This window comes from Oncorhynchus kisutch, linkage group LG13, assembly GCF_002021735.2.
Source record: "Oncorhynchus kisutch isolate 150728-3 linkage group LG13, Okis_V2, whole genome shotgun sequence".
Classification (NCBI taxonomy): domain Eukaryota; kingdom Metazoa; phylum Chordata; class Actinopteri; order Salmoniformes; family Salmonidae; genus Oncorhynchus; species Oncorhynchus kisutch.
The window spans coordinates 45,073,105-45,088,500 of record NC_034186.2 but is presented as its reverse complement, the minus strand read 5'-3'; the positions used below and the strand labels follow the sequence as shown (position 1 = coordinate 45,088,500).

General features: G+C 45.8%; 2 protein-coding genes across 7 annotated transcripts; one reads left to right on the top strand and one right to left on the bottom strand.

Moving 5' to 3' along the window:
- Window positions 1–121: 121 nt before the first annotated feature.
- LOC109902283 (TGF-beta-activated kinase 1 and MAP3K7-binding protein 3-like) lies at window positions 122–12,353 on the bottom strand. Of its 5 annotated transcripts, none has more exons than XM_031786368.1 (7): window positions 12,240–12,353; window positions 8,827–9,001; window positions 6,028–7,408; window positions 5,698–5,858; window positions 5,198–5,291; window positions 4,970–5,053; window positions 122–4,077 (listed from the first exon to the last, which is right to left on the bottom strand). In XM_031786368.1, the coding sequence occupies exons 2-7, from the start codon at window positions 8,926–8,928 to the stop codon at window positions 3,920–3,922; spliced, it is 1,980 nt and encodes a 659-aa protein (XP_031642228.1). In that variant the 5' UTR covers window positions 8,929–9,001; window positions 12,240–12,353; the 3' UTR covers window positions 122–3,919. The 5 variants fall into 5 exon arrangements, with proteins under 5 accessions (XP_031642228.1, XP_031642229.1, XP_031642227.1 ...); XM_031786369.1 differs by lacking the exon at window positions 12,240–12,353 and adding an exon at window positions 10,184–10,397 and having other exon boundaries at window positions 122–1,013; XM_031786367.1 differs by lacking the exon at window positions 12,240–12,353 and adding an exon at window positions 10,184–10,355.
- On the top strand, window positions 10,429–14,019 carry LOC109902935 (uncharacterized). 2 transcript variants are annotated; one of them, XM_020499621.2, is made up of 5 exons: window positions 10,429–11,651; window positions 11,943–12,000; window positions 12,185–12,555; window positions 12,783–12,974; window positions 13,325–14,019. In XM_020499621.2, exons 1-5 carry the CDS (start codon window positions 11,119–11,121, stop codon window positions 13,401–13,403), a joined length of 1,233 nt encoding a protein of 410 aa, XP_020355210.2. In that variant the 5' UTR covers window positions 10,429–11,118; the 3' UTR covers window positions 13,404–14,019. The 2 variants fall into 2 exon arrangements, with proteins under 2 accessions (XP_020355210.2, XP_031642233.1); XM_031786373.1 differs by lacking the exon at window positions 10,429–11,651 and having other exon boundaries at window positions 11,858–12,000.
- The last annotated feature ends 1,377 nt before the right edge of the window (window positions 14,020–15,396 follow it).

Below are 15,396 nucleotides of genomic sequence, written 5' to 3'. Positions count from 1 at the left end.
AAGTGTGTGTGTGTGCGCTTTTCATTTGCAAAAGGGGGGCAACCACATCAGAGCAAGCAGCAGTGCATTAAATGAAATGCCACTAAACTACAGGAAAGATATTCCAGGCGTAAAGCATCCATCACATAGAATCAGCTCCTTTATTAAGTACAGTAACTTGAGGCATTTGCACGGGGAAATCTTTTTTTAAAAACATGGAATACAGTGTAGGCATAATATGCATAAAAGTACCAGGAATATATTCATATGCAAGCCTCTTTAGTGTTCTTCATTCGATGAAAGAAGGAGCTCTTGGTACAGAGCTGATACAGTGTATAATCTACATTAGGATTAGTTCATCAGACCCTTTCTTTATGCAATTGCATTGTCCCACTGCCAGAGAGTGCAGCCCTGGTCATTTTGTAAGGGAAAGAACGTCCGCCCGTCGGTAGGGTTTGGGAATGGGCTCAGTTGTGTAAACAGGACAATCTCATTCATTCTGCAACGGAATGTTCACCGGATAAACCACGCCGCCTCCTCCGTATTCTAAAAACAATGCTTCATTGGCTGTTCTGTAGCCACTGCCACTGTCCACACAGCTAGTCCCTCCCTTTTGGGTTGCCATGGGAATAGTCTCCTGCTGTCCTCATCCTGGGAAAATGTTTTTCACCAATGGAGACAAGGGTCAAAGTGCATGGGTGAGTTCCTCTAATGAGACAAAAGGAGTGGGGGGTGAGGGGGTGGCTCTTCCTCAACAGGTGGGAGGGGCTTATATATAGATTGACAGGGAAGGAGGGTCATTACACAAGAACATGGGCAGAGGAGTTTACAGGAAAAGGAAGTGAGGGGGGGGGGGGGGGGGGGGGGACTACTGTCCAGAACGGTTCAGGTGTAGCGCGGCATTTCGCACTGTTCACAGCGGTTGAGTGCAGGGTGGTTGAGGAAGGTGCATTCTTCACAGCTCCACTGGGCTCCCTCAAAGTCCTCGTCCCTCTGGGGCCCCGCGACAGCAGGCTTGGGGTTCCGCTCCCCCTCTGGGAGAGGGGCACACATACAGGCTTAGCGTCATTAACAAAGAACATACAGTGCATTCGGAAAGTATTCAGACCCCTTGGCTTTTTCCACATTTTGTTACTTTACAGCCTTATTCTAAAATGGATTAAAAATCTTATTTTCCCCCTCAATCTACACACAATACCCCATAATGACAAAGCAAAAACAAGCGTAGAAATGTGTGTAAATAAAAAATAAAAAAAGGTATTCAGACCCATTAATCAGTATTTGTTGAAGCACCTTTCGCAGCGATTACAGCCTCGATTCTTCTTAGGTATGACGCTACAAGCTTGGCACACCTGTATGAGAGGCTTCTCCCATTCTAATCTGCAGATCCTCTCAAGCATCGTCAGGTTGGAAGGAGAGCGTCGCTGCACAACTATTTTCAGGTCTCCAGAGATGTTCGATTGGGTTCACTCAAAGACATTGAGACTTGTCCCGAAGCCACTCCTGCATTGTCTTGGCTGTGTGCTTAGGGTCGGTGTCTTGTTGGAAGGTGAACCTTCACCTCAGTCGGAGGTCCTGAGTACTCTGGAGCAGGTTTTCATCAAGGATCTCTCCATACTTTGCGCCGTTCATCTTTCCCTTGATCCTGACTAGTCTCCCAGTGCCTGCCACTTAAAAACATCCCCACAGCATGATGCTGCCACCACCATACGTCACCGTAGGGATGGTGCCATGTTTCCTGGCATTCAGGCCAAAGAGTTCCATCAGACCAGAGAATCTTGTTTCTCATGATCTGAGTCCTATAGGTGCCCTTTGGCAAACTCCAAGCGGGTTGTCGTGTGCCTTTTACTGAGAAATGGCTTCCGTCTGGCCACTACCATTAAGGCCTGATTGGTGGAGTACTGCAGAGATGGTTGTCCTTCTGGAAGTTTCTCGGTTCTCTTTTCTACTTTTAATAAATTTGCAGACATTTCATTATGGGGTATTGTGTGTAGATTGATGAGGAAAATATTTTATTTAATCAATTTTAGAATAAGGCTGTATCATAACAAAATGTGGAAAAAGTCAAGTGGTCTGAACAATTTCCAAATGCACTGTATACAGTCTTAGCATTAGTAATGGGGGGGGGGGGGGGGGGGGGAAATAAAATGATCGATAGTTATACCGAACCAAAATTTAAATATGCAACATGCATATTATGCAATCAATTTCAAAGATTTCACTGAGTTACAGTCCATAAATCAGCCAATTTAAATACATTCATTAGGCCCTAATATATGGATTTCACATGACTGGGAATACAGATATTAATCTTTTGGTTACAGATACCTTAAAAGAAAATGGGCCTCACAACAGACCTCAGGAACTCATCACTGTATTTCTGTGCATTCAAATTGCCATCGATAAAATGCAATTGGTGTTCGTGGCTTATGCCTGCCCATACCATAACCCCACCGCCACCATGGGGCACTCGGTTCATCAGCAAACCGCTCTCCCACACAACACCATACACATGGTTTGCGGGTTGGGAGGCTTGTTGGACATACTGCCAAATTCTCCAAAACAACATTAGAGGTGGCTTATGGTAGAGAAATTAACATTGAATTCTCTGGCAACAGCTCGGGTGGACATTCCTGCAGTCAGCATGCCAATTGCACACTCCCTCAAAACTTGAGACATCTGTGGCATTGGTTTGTGTGACAAAAGTGCACATTTTAGAGTGGCCTTTATTGTCCCCAGAACAAGGTGCACCCGTGTAATGATCATGCTGTTTAAATCAGCTTCTTGATATGCCATACCAATCAGGTTGATGGATTATCTTGGCGAAGGAGAAATGCTCCCTAACAGGGACGTAAAAACATGAGAAATATGCTTTGAGCATATGGAAAATGTCTTGAGATATTTTGTTTTAGCTCAGCTCATGAAACACTTTACGGTAAACATTTTTTCACTGTACATACTGCAATATTATTTTGGGACGATAATATATAGATATTCGACTCCAAGTATATATATATATATATATATATATATATATATATATACACACACCTCTTTTTTCTTTTTACTTCAGTACTTAGCGTTAACTAGCGCTAGTCAGCTGTTCCTGCCCCCAAAACTCCTGTATGTTTCATCCTATAGCTTGTTCTCAATCGTGAGCAAGCATGTTTTCAGCACTTTAATTTCCTTAACCAAAACTTGTTGTTTTCTCAGCAATATGCTTAGAACATTAAATTGCAATACATATAGAATTGTAAGAATCGTAATACATATCGCATCGGCACCTAAATATGGTGATAATATTGTCTCGTGAGGTCCTTGGCGATTCCCAGCTCTACTTAGTATCGCACCAACAAACACAGCAAATACCACAAGTCTTACAGAGGTAAACTGGGGCGTTAGGAAAACAGTTTTTTTTAAATAGATGCTACACTGCATTTTGCCGGCAGGAGAAGACAGCAAGCCACTTTATCAAGTGTTCTCGGGATTCCGCGCAACGGAATCTTGTCAACTGAACCAGCGTAATTTTATTCTGAGCAGCGCGAGCCTCACACGAAACCGCACTGCTCACCCACTAGTTGCATCTAAATGAAGAGGCAGGTCTCGCACTCTGCAAAACTGGCGTGACCGGTTCATCATCACAGTACCAAACATAACAGGGGAGGAATTTTTTTCTCAATGGGATGTTAACAGAGGGCCTAACTCGTTGTTCAGCAAGGATCCCATAGGCATTCATGGCAAGCGCAGGGGTGTCGACCACACTGGTGTCATGGCTAGATGCATAACCTGCACCTTTATCCTACTACTGTCATATACAGGATCAAATTGCCACAATCCTTCCACTGCTATAGCTGGTGTGGTAGCGGTGAGCCTTCTGGTGCAAAATGGCTGTCGTATATCACCAACGAGGGTGAGACTATTTAGTGGCGAACAAGGTGAGTTAACTCAAAATTACAATATCAAGCACGAAATTAAATGTCATTACACCACACACACACACACACACACCAATCATACAAACACACGTCACCATTTTAAGACCTGTCTGAGAAGGAAATGCTTTCAAAAACATTTGGAGAATGTCCACACAGGGAGTCTCTGCAACACAAAAGTAAATCAACAAAAGGCATGGTCACTCGATCATTTATCACATTTGGTCTACTGATAGGGAGTGATCAGAGAGAATTTGAGGAAAAAACTAAAACAAGCAATATTCTGTAAAATGTAATACAAGGCATTATAAAAAAGGCTCATACCTGCATAAAACAAGTTATAAAGAGCTAGGCTATACCGCAGAGAGGAAACCTGCTGTTCAAACAATAACAAAGCAGACACCCCACCACTGTTTTCGTAAACAGCTGAGGTACGGGGCTGGAATAATGGAACCACTCTCAAACTCAAGAGATATAGATGCAAGGACTGACCATCCATGAAACCAAAATTATAGTTTTAACCACGTTTTGAGGCTATACAGCAGGGCTGCCCAACCCTCTTCCTGGAGATCTACTGTCCTATAGGATTTCAGACCAACCCTCTTCCTGGAGATCTACCGTCCTGTGGGTTCTCAGTCCAACCCTCTTCCTGGAGATCTACCGTCCTGTGGGTTCTCAGTCCAACCCTAAAAAAATCCTACAGGACAGTAGACCTCCAGGAAGAGGGTTGGTCTGAAATCCTATAGGACAGTAGACCCTCCAGGAAGAGGGTTGGTCTGAAATCCTACAGGACAGTAGACCTCCAGGAAGAGGGTTGGGCAGCCCTGTTATACAGTGTTGGTTTACGAGAAAAACAAGCTTCTATTTTGGCTCTGGATGGGGTACGACAGTTTAACGAAGATCATGAAGCATTTACAATTTATATTATTCAAGAAACAGAGGGCATATATAATTCATTTAAGTCCAAAAACTGGATGTACCAACCACAGATTGCCCCCTTAAAAAGAAAGTCCTACCAATGTTTACAGTGGTACAACAGACGACATCCTGTTTCTCACCTTTTCTTCCTGGCTTGGGCGGTACCACGGGACCGGTCTGAATGTTCTTATAAAAGTTGTTCTCGGCTTGCGGATCAAACTTCCCTGATGACAAATTACACAACTCATACAGCATCTGTTATTTGACACCTGAATGTGTGCTCTTGTACATATTGCATCTTCAAACGCCTGTTTGTGTGTTTCTCTGTGTGTGTGTGTGTGTGTGTGTGTGTGTGTGTGTGTGTGTACCTAGAGACTGCAGAAGATCCGTCTCCTTCAGGGTACAGTTGACATCAATCTGTAGCTGTCTGTTCAGACTGCGCAACCGGGTCATCTCTTCAGGCTGGAACAGCCGCAGAACACCGGTGGGTTGGATGAGACCAAAGAAATACAAATGTAGACAACTCTGTATTGAGACAACTCTATACCCTGCATTGATTTACTGTTTGTATACACATTTCACAGAAATATACACATATACATATAATATATATATTTTTTTATACATGTATGTAGCTAATGTGCGTGTGTTTGTATGTGTGCCTTCAAACATGTTTGTGTGCCTAAGCATTCAAAGGTGTGTGTGTGCAAAAAAAGAAAAAACATTTGAAGTACTATGCCTTCAAAAGGAGTGTGTATATGCGTGCACGTGATCATGCATTTAAACTTCACCGATGTATGTGTTTAGGGGCCTATGCAATCACATCTGCGTGTTGCTCCCCCCTTATGTGTGTGTGTGTCCCTCTTACCCGGGGGATGAGGCTGGTGCTGTTGACTCGCCTGAAGCGTCTCTGGAGGGCGTCGTACTCCATGTCGTTGACGTCTGCCTTCAGCTGCTCCAGCTTCTGCCTCTCCATCAGCAGCTCCTTCAGCAGACGCTCCATCCGGGCCCTCTGGTGCAGCAGGAGAGCTGGGGGACACAGTGGTGGGAAGACAGGGTTTCAAACAGGTGGGACGGGTCGGGAGGTGGGCCGGATACGGCATGTGGATGTGCAGGAACGCATACACATCTATGGTTCTGTGAGCGTGCGCGCACACACACACACACACAAACGTATCCGTTCATAAGCCGTGCTTACCCTGGGTGTAAGCGTAGTCGTCGGAGCCCGAGCTGGAGCGGCGCGGCATGCGGTTGGCGATGTGGCTGACGATGTTACCGGGCAGGGCTGAGATGGGCAGGATGGGTGCCGGGGCCAGTGCGTGATGCTCCCCCTGGTCCACCATGTTGAGCAGAGATTCAGGAGAGGAGGCCACTGGAGGGGAACCTGAGAGCGGCCTCTGCTGCTGGGCCTGGCCTGGGGACACTTTGATCTTAAAGGTGTAGCCCGCCTGGCTGCCTGGCTGGGGTGAGGAAGTGGGCCGGGGCCGCGCGGGGCACTGGTGCAGGTATACCCCAGGGTGGAAGGTGGCAGAGCTCCCCCCGCTCAGGCTGAGGCCCCGCTGGGGTGAGCTGGGCGAGGGGCTGGTAGCCATGTAGAGAGTCTGTCCCGGGGGGCAGTGCACGGGGGAGTTGCTGCGGGGCCGCGGGCCCTCCAGGGTGATCTCAATCTGGTTCTTCAGGGAGCTCTTGGGTAGGTACGGCCGGTAGATGGGCTGCTGCTGCTGCTGTTGTTGCTGGTGGTGGTAGGGCATGCTGGCCAAGGTGGGAGGGCTGATGGGCAGGAAGACATGGGTCTGCTGGTGCTGGGGTTGGTGCTGGGGTTGGTGCTGCACCTGCTGCTGGTGCTGCACCTGCTGCTGGTGCTGCACCTGCTGCTGGTGCTGCACCTGCTGCTGGGGCTGCACCTGCTGCTGGGGCTGCACCTGCTGCTGGGGCTGCACCTGCTGCTGGGGCTGCACCTGCTGCTGGGGTTGGTGCTGGGGGGAGCTATACGGGGACTGGTAGGTGGGAGTGGTGTAGGGCGAGGGCTGATACACGGGCTGCCCGGACGAGGGCCAGGGGGAGGGCTGCGGGCTCTGGGAGGGGGAGGGCCGGATGTAGAGGGCATTACCGCCACTGTTGCCATAGTGACCGGCGGGGATCTGCAGGGCCTGGGGGGCGTTGGGCAGGTTCTGGGACAGAGTGACAGTGATAGGGTTCATGGTGTAGCGAGGAACAGGCGAGTAGGTAGGGGACATTCCCTGCACGGGAGGCGGAGTGGGGGTGCTGGCCGTGCGCCCACCGTGGTCATTCATGAAGGGGTTGTACCCCAGCGAGGGGGCTATGGTGGCGGGGGCCGAGTGGGGCTCCGTGAAGCCGACGCGCTGGGGCTCAATGTAACCGTCACTGGAGCTGTGCACCAGGGAGCGCCCGCCTCCGTTGTCCTTGCCCGCCTCCGAGGGGGGGTAGCCCCCTAGCTGGATGTGCAGCATGTGGTTCCGGCTCAGGCGGGCCTCCTCCGGACTTTGGTACTCCCCATAGAGGTATCTGTTACTCTCCTGAGCCAGCAGGTGACAGCATATATCCAGGTTATTGTTGTTCTGGAGGAGGAAAGGAGACAGGATAAAAGGTTCAGTGATGGGGCCCAGACTGATGTTATAGTTCTATAGGGGTCACTAGTCTGTCGATTTACAGTAGAAAAACAGAGGCATACTAACTTCCTGGGGTCATAACAGATCATCAACTAAACCACACAAACAACTGTCAATGTTTAAAAAAAAGAAGTTTAACTCTTTATTCTCCCAAATTTCATGGTATCCAATTGGTAGTTACAGCCCACTACAGGAGCCGCTAGAGCGCGAAGGGACAAGAACATCCCTTCCGGCCAAACCCTCCCCTAACCCGGACAATGCTGGGCCAATTGTACGCCACCCCATGGGTCTCCCGGTCGCGGCCGACTGCGACAGAGCCTGGACTCGAACCAGGATCTCTAGTGGCACAGCTAGAACTGCGATGCAGTGTGCCACTCGGGAGGCGATGTTCAACTTCATATATAGGCATACATGTGTAAGCCTAGATCCATGAAGCAGCATACAGGCATTTCAATGAGAGAATCAGTACATGTTTGTAGCCCCAAATGGCACCCTAATTCCCTATGCAGTACACTAAAGCCCCTTTCCACTGGCCTTAAATGGGCCCAACCTAGGTTGACTTCAAAGCGTTTCCACTGCCTCCGGAAATGATAAATTATATAATGTTGCTAGGCAGCCAATATGTGACTGCAGCTGGCTTCTAGCTAGCGAGATGTTGAAGAATGAAATTCCCCCTGTAACTAACATTACCCCATACTCCTGCCAGTGCCAACCAGACTCAGAGCCATGTATTTAGCTCGCTGACATTAGCGTTGTCGTTAGCATACAAGGCTAGCTAGCTTAATTTCTACCTCTCATGCCATGGTCTATTAGCTAGCTAGCTATCCAAGCAAACCAGATGACAGCTAGCTAGCTTTCGATAGAGCCTGGCCAGCTAAAATACCTGTTCGCTTCTTTAGACTGATTTGCTAGCTAATGTTAGGTAGCTAACTAGCATTGAGGGCTCTGTTCTCATAAAGGTTATTGTTTAGTGCATAAATTAATAAAGGATACAGCTATGGTGGTAATTTGTTTAATGTCTAACTACTGCAGTACTGCTTGTCCATGTGCTCAGAAGAGCTAGCTAAACGTTTTGTCCGCATCCAGCAGTGATCAGCTTGGTGGTTGCATGGTAACAGCATCCCCAACCCGAATTCTAATCGAACTGGCACCAGTTGTGAAACTGGGCTGCGCTGGCTCGGATTTCCTTAGATCCAGCTCGAATTTGGCCCTAATTTTAAGAGCCAGTGGCAACAGGGCTTAAATGTTACTTTTGACCAGGGTCCATATGGCCCCGGCCAAAGTAATACACTATTGGGAATAAGGTGTCATTTGGGACACACACTATTATTGCGTGTGATCATAGCTGTCTGGCTATGGTAGCATACCTGCAGAAGGCACTGGGACACTACTCCCTCTGGGATCTCGGGGAAGCGCTGCTTGAGGTCCTGCAGGATGTGATAGTCTAACTGAGGGCCTCCCTGAGCCATCCTGAGCCCACAGAGAGAGTCACTGAGCTCACAGCCCTGAACACTGCTGCTGCACCTGTGCTCTTCTCATCCTCTACATGCACACACACACACACACACACACACACAATCATGAAAAGCTCGAAACAATCTGCAGTCGTCATTGCATCACATCAGCCCAGCCACACACCAGACAACATTAAAAGTCTGCGCCTCTGCCGCCAGATCAGTGCTTTAAATAGCAACAAGGGTTAGAGGATGTGCTTACAAACGGAAGGAGGCTTTTTGGCAGCTTTGGTCAGCGGTTCCTCTGCAGAAACAATGTAATTAGGCGACAAATATGTTACGGACAGTTTATGGGCCCTAATGACCAAACAGACAGGCCGATAAAGCAGCAAGGAGAGGTTAGCCGGGCTAAAACTGGTCAATAACCCCATCCGACACTTCACACAACCTACGGGTTTGGCTGCAACAGACAGGCATGGTATCGGTCTCGTGTGATAGTTTAGTCATCTCACTGCACCAAACAACGACCTAAAAACCCAAGACAGCTTGCTACCTAGCTAGAGAACGCGACATGCACAAGTGTTACCTACGTCAGCTAACTAATTCATACTGATCACTAACGTGGTTTGCGTTCGCATCAGCATCAACGTCTGTGGCATTTTAGCCATCTAAGTTACCTAACGTTATCCATCTGCAGTGGATAATAGTGATCCGATTCATAATTTCTGGTCAATCATGCTATAACGTCAACTGACAAACGTCACGTTAGTTGTTCTTATTGGTCTTAGCTAGCTAGTGTTACTTACACGGAAGACAAAAACAAATTAATGTTAAATGGCTGACAACCTAAACAAAATAGCGCGCCGTCCACATACTAAATTAGCTAAGTAACTAGAGTAGCCAGCTAGCTGGCCAACGAAACTAGTTGGCTACCTACTATTGTCGTTTTTGGATAAGCGCGTTAACTAGACAAATAGGATGCGTATGTTGATTGCTAACGTTAGCTAGCTAGCAACCACCAAGTATCGACACAAAACAAATCTTTGGTATCGAGTTAAAGAGATTAGCTAATGTTAACGTCGATAGTGTTAGCGGACAACTTCTTCCTAAAGCGCCGTTGACCAGAAAGGCACACACCAACAAGTAATCTGACATAGATAAGCTAATCACGTTAACGTAGCTAGCCAGCGAATCTATAGGTGTTAGCTAGCTAGAAAGCTCACAATGTATCGAAACCAAGATTTAGCTAACGTTAGCTACTTCGACTTACCATGAGCTTACTCACTCCTGTCATGGACCATTATAGCTACAGTTTCAGAGAAAGCCCATCGATCTGATATTTTCCGAAAGTGGCAGACGAATATGTATTTCACTCTTGATAGATAAAGCGATTGTGTTTCATTCCAAGACAAGGCCGTCGTCTCCACGTACGAAATTGGATCTATCGCGATAAATGTAAGCTTTTCGGAGCAGGAAGTGGTCTAAATCTAAGTTGTTAGTACTGCGCATGCTTGTCTTTTGCGCCCCGTCCAGTAGAGCCCCCATTCTTTCCTTAATACATATGTAGATGTGGTTTAAGTACAGTAATTGTAATAACTGTATGTGAGGTGAATCCTATTATGTGTCATTTGATATTTCCTCTTACAAGGGACACACGCATTTCGTTACACCCACATTAACATCTGTTAAATATGTGTATGTGACCAATACAATCTGATTTGACAAGGGAAGGGCGTCATGATGAGTTAGGTTATTGTCGGACACAGTCCAGCCAGTGTAGGCCAAGCATGCCCAGGTATTGTAGGCTATAGCATATAGGCCCTGGGTCATTATATTTCTTAGGCCTATTGATTGCATATTGCAAAGGTTGTTCCATCTATGTGTTACAAATATGCTATAACAATTCAATGCAATATTTTAAGGCAATATTCCCGAATTGATTGCCTGCCCCGAAGACACATTTATTGACAGTTATCAAATACCTCAAAAGTTGAATTAATCATTAAAAAAAACGAGTTAATAAAAAATGGTACTACAGTTAAAAAGTCGTTAGTTGTACGGCGTCATGTCGGCTGATGCTGTGGTTACCATGTAACGGGACTGGAGTCTTTTACGCAACAATGTGGACCAATGTCATGAACATGGGCCTACAAAATCCTACGCCACAATTAATGAAGTTATAGTCTATGATAAAAGCAAAGTGTCATGAAACGACATATTAAATGTTGTGCGAAAGAAGAACAGGATCGACTTTCAACTGCACATTTATTGGAGGTCGGCGATGACTGTGATGATGACTATGATCAAACAGAGAGCAATGACGGAGTCGGTGCCTGGTCGCAAGATGCATGTAGTTACAGGATTGATATTTGCACCAAGGACAAACTTTCCAGAAAAATAATTTCATATCAGAGAAGAGAGTGTGCAGAGAATACATGTGATGTCATATCGCAATCTCAGCATTACAACGACCCTGAGCGGTTCATTGAACAATACAGAAGTGACCGATTGCGCCGTTTCCCCTGTCACACACATATCCCTACACATCCGGGGACATGGGTGGTGCTCAAAAGCTGCGAGGAAGAGCCCTTCGATTTTACCATGCCACCAATCAGAGGTAAAAACAACAGCGCTACTGGAGACTACTTGGAGCAACAATATGCACTTATATCTGAAAAAAGAGACACGTTTCCCAAACACAAACAGACGGATGAATGTAAAAAGTTATCTTCTGCATGGTAAGCAAAAAGGCTACTTTCAGTCTGATGTGAACTTTTAGATGCGTGCTCAAAAATGATATTTCCAATAGGCTACACTTTATTCTAGAAAGCCTGGAATACACGTCATAGGCAAAAGACAGATGTAAATGTCACACCAAAATTGATAGGATTCTCTTCTATTCTATTATGTCTGGTTGATACAGATTAGAGCCAGCGAAAGTCTGTCCATGCGAAATCTTATGGAAGGTTTAATTACTAAAATACATGCCACTGTTACTGAGTTCAGGAAAAACTCTGATTTCCCAACAGTGTTCAAGATGATGAAATGCTCTGTTTTACCTGCCACGCTATGCTAAGGTCATTTCAAGTGAGTTAACCAACATCTAAGTTTTACCTTCCCAGTTTACTTCCACACTAGAATGATTCATATTACTCAACAATACTTTGAATGCTCTGCAGAACCATGAGATTGAATCTGGAGACCTTGGTTATGTCCCAAATGGTCCCCTATTCCTCTACCTATACTTGATCTCTTTTTCCATTCATCTCAGAATTGTGGAGACAAGGAGCTGTCCTACTATGAGCCAAATGGCACAGTCTACTCACCTATCAACAACATGGGCATCAAGCTGCTGACAGTGCAACAAACGCACACCTCGTTGGACGCCTTGCGGAGGAACCAGCGACTCAGGAGCAGCGCTGTCATCAGGAGGCACCCACGAGCCAATAAGAGTGCCACCTTAGGGGACATCTCCCTGTCAACATTCAAAAACAACGTGGTGTGGTGTAACGGCTATCGAGAGACCTCTTCCATGCAGGCCGCCGCTCTCCCTCATGTTCCCAGTTCTTCATCCAAGAAAGGAAACAATAAGGCTAATCCTTTTACGGTCAAAGGGTTGAGAAGGCTCCCTCCAAGTCAGAAGTAAGTCATGCAAAAGACAATGCCAGAGTTGAGCTCTTAGAGTGAAGCTCTAAACTGTTCTTTAAAGTACATCAGTCCATTTTTTTAAACAGTTTTCCCAACTGGGATAATAAAGTGATTGATTGACTCTGATTGATGTGTTTATGTGGGGGAACCTAGATCTTCAGTTTTATGAGAACAGAAGTGATGTGCGGGGTGAATATGTCTGTCTGTGTGGGACGTTGCAGTGGGACCAGGCCTGGCCGCTCCTTTCCCGAGTCATCTCCTCCCAGTGGGAGATCCATCACCCCAGGCACCCAGATCTCCTCCACCACCCCCTTACCTCCATCACACCCCTGGAAGTCCAGCTCTACATGCTACCTGACCCCTCCACAGTTGGCACCCACGAAGCCCCTGGTGGTCCAGCAGAGGAAAAAGAGGTCAGTCATGTCAATGCAAAGTAACAGCCAGACTATGACCTGATAACCAGGGTTTGGGGATCAAGGCTATTTCTGTCATGTTGACTCATGTTGATTCAGAAAATCCCAAATTGAGATTTAATTCAGGTACACCTTACTTCAAGCATGCAGGTATAAGACCCTATGATCTGGTTATAAGGCATTGTAACTTGTCACGAGTATGTATGACCCTTATAATATGTTATTATCATCTCATAATGATTGTGACTAAATAACATCCATTTGTGAGTATTAATGCACCATAGATTGCATTGACATTGTGGAGGACTTTATGTTGTATTGTATTAACCTGAATGTCTTTCTCTCCACAGATGGTGCCCTCTCCGAGACGGTGAGAGGGTTGGCTTTGCAGAGATTTTGTTGAAACAGAGGATAATGGTATTACATTAAATGCAGTTACATTTTCTATGCTAATTCGTATCATACAGACTCTTTGCTCCTTGTCCTAAAAGTAATACATAGGAAAAGTTATAATTGTGTTTAATTGTGAAATGTGTTACCTTCTATGTACTGTGTAATGAATTCCCTTTACAAAAAAACAGGTGCACTGCCAACTTTATCCATCACCACTAGAGGGCAGCGGTGACTGTTACTAAAGTTTTGGATCGTGAATTATTATAGTAGGTAATAAGAACTTCCACTTGTTTCCCTCAAAATCAAAAAATGAGGGGTACATGTGAAGATGAGTAACGCAACATTTACTTTGATATGTATACTTCCAACGAGAATGGATCAATTATGGAACAGAAGATTTGCATATATTTAAACAGGAGAATGGTGTGGAAACATAACAATCCCAGTTTACTGATGAATGGTGAACCTGATTTCTATGTTGGCATAACATTACTACTACACTGTATTGGCCATTGAGTTCACAGTTGACAAGTGTCTACTGAATTATATCAGCACATAAATAAAAGAAGATGGTCTACAATATAAGATCGCGACAGAATCTCAGGTTACCAAAATTGCTCACGCTTTTCAAATGGGTAAACCAGAGTCAATCGCTGACCCAGATCAGAGCTGTGGATCATGGAAAAGTTATTTGTAATTGATAAGTCAACTGCTCTGCTTCTGGGCACTTGGTCACCGAGCCAGGTCTCACTTGTCATGGGCCTAAATATAGCCAGTGGCTGTTAACTGATAGTACTGACATTATACAGTGCCTTTGGAAAGTACTCAGACCCCTTGACTTTTTCACATTTTGTTACGTTACAGCCTTATTCTAAAATGGAGGGGGGAAAACCTCAGCAGTCTACACACGATACCCCATAATGACAAAGCAAAAACAGTTTAAAAAATAAATTATTTATTAGCAAATTTATCAAAATAAAAACTGAAATACCTTACTTAATAAGTATTCAGACCCTTTGCTATGAGACTCGAAATTGAGCTCAGGTGCATCCTGTTTCCATTGATCATCCTTGAGATGTTGCAACAACATGATTGGAGTCCACCTGTGGTAAATTCAATTGATTGGACATGATTTGGAAAGGCACACACCTACCTATATAAGGTCCCACAGTTGACAGTGCATGTCAGAGTAAAAACCAAGCTGAGGTCGAAGGAATTGTCCGTAGAGCTCTGAAACAGGATTGCGTTGAGGCACAGATCTGGGGAAGGGTACCAAAACATTTCTACAACATTGAAGGTCCCCAAGAACATAGTGGCCTCCATCATTCTTAAATGTAAGAAGTTTGGTTGGAACCACCAAGACTTTCCCTAGAGGTGGCCGCCAGGCCAAACTGAGCAATTGGGGAGAAGGGCCTTGGTCAGGGATGTGACCAAGAATCCAATTGTCACTCTGACAGAGTTTGAGAGTTCCTCTGTGGAAATGGGAAAACCTTCCAAAAGGACAACCATCTCTGCAGCACTCCATCAATCAGGCCCTTATGGTAGAGTGTCCAGACAGAAGCCATTTCTCAGTAAAAGGCACATGACAGCCCTCTTGGAGTTTGCCAAAAGGCACCTAAAGACTAGGACCATGAGAAACAAGATTCTCTGGTCTTATGAAACCAAGATTGAACTATTTGACCTGAATGCCAAGCGTCACTTCTGGAGGAAACCTGGCACCATGCCTACAGTGAAGCATGGTGGTGGCAGCATCATGCTGTGCGGATGTTTTTCAGTGGCAGGGACTAGGAGACTTGTCAGGATTGAGGCAAAGATGAACAGACCAAAGTACAGAGAAATCCTCGATGAAAACCTGCTCCAGAGCGCAGACCTTCCAACAGGACAACGACCCTAAGCACACAGCCAAGAGAACGCAGGAGTAGCTTCTGGACAAGTCTCTGAATGTCCTTAAATAGCCCAGCCAGAGCCTGGACTTGAACCCGATCGAACATCTCTAGAGAGACCTGAAAATATCTGTGCAGCAACGCTC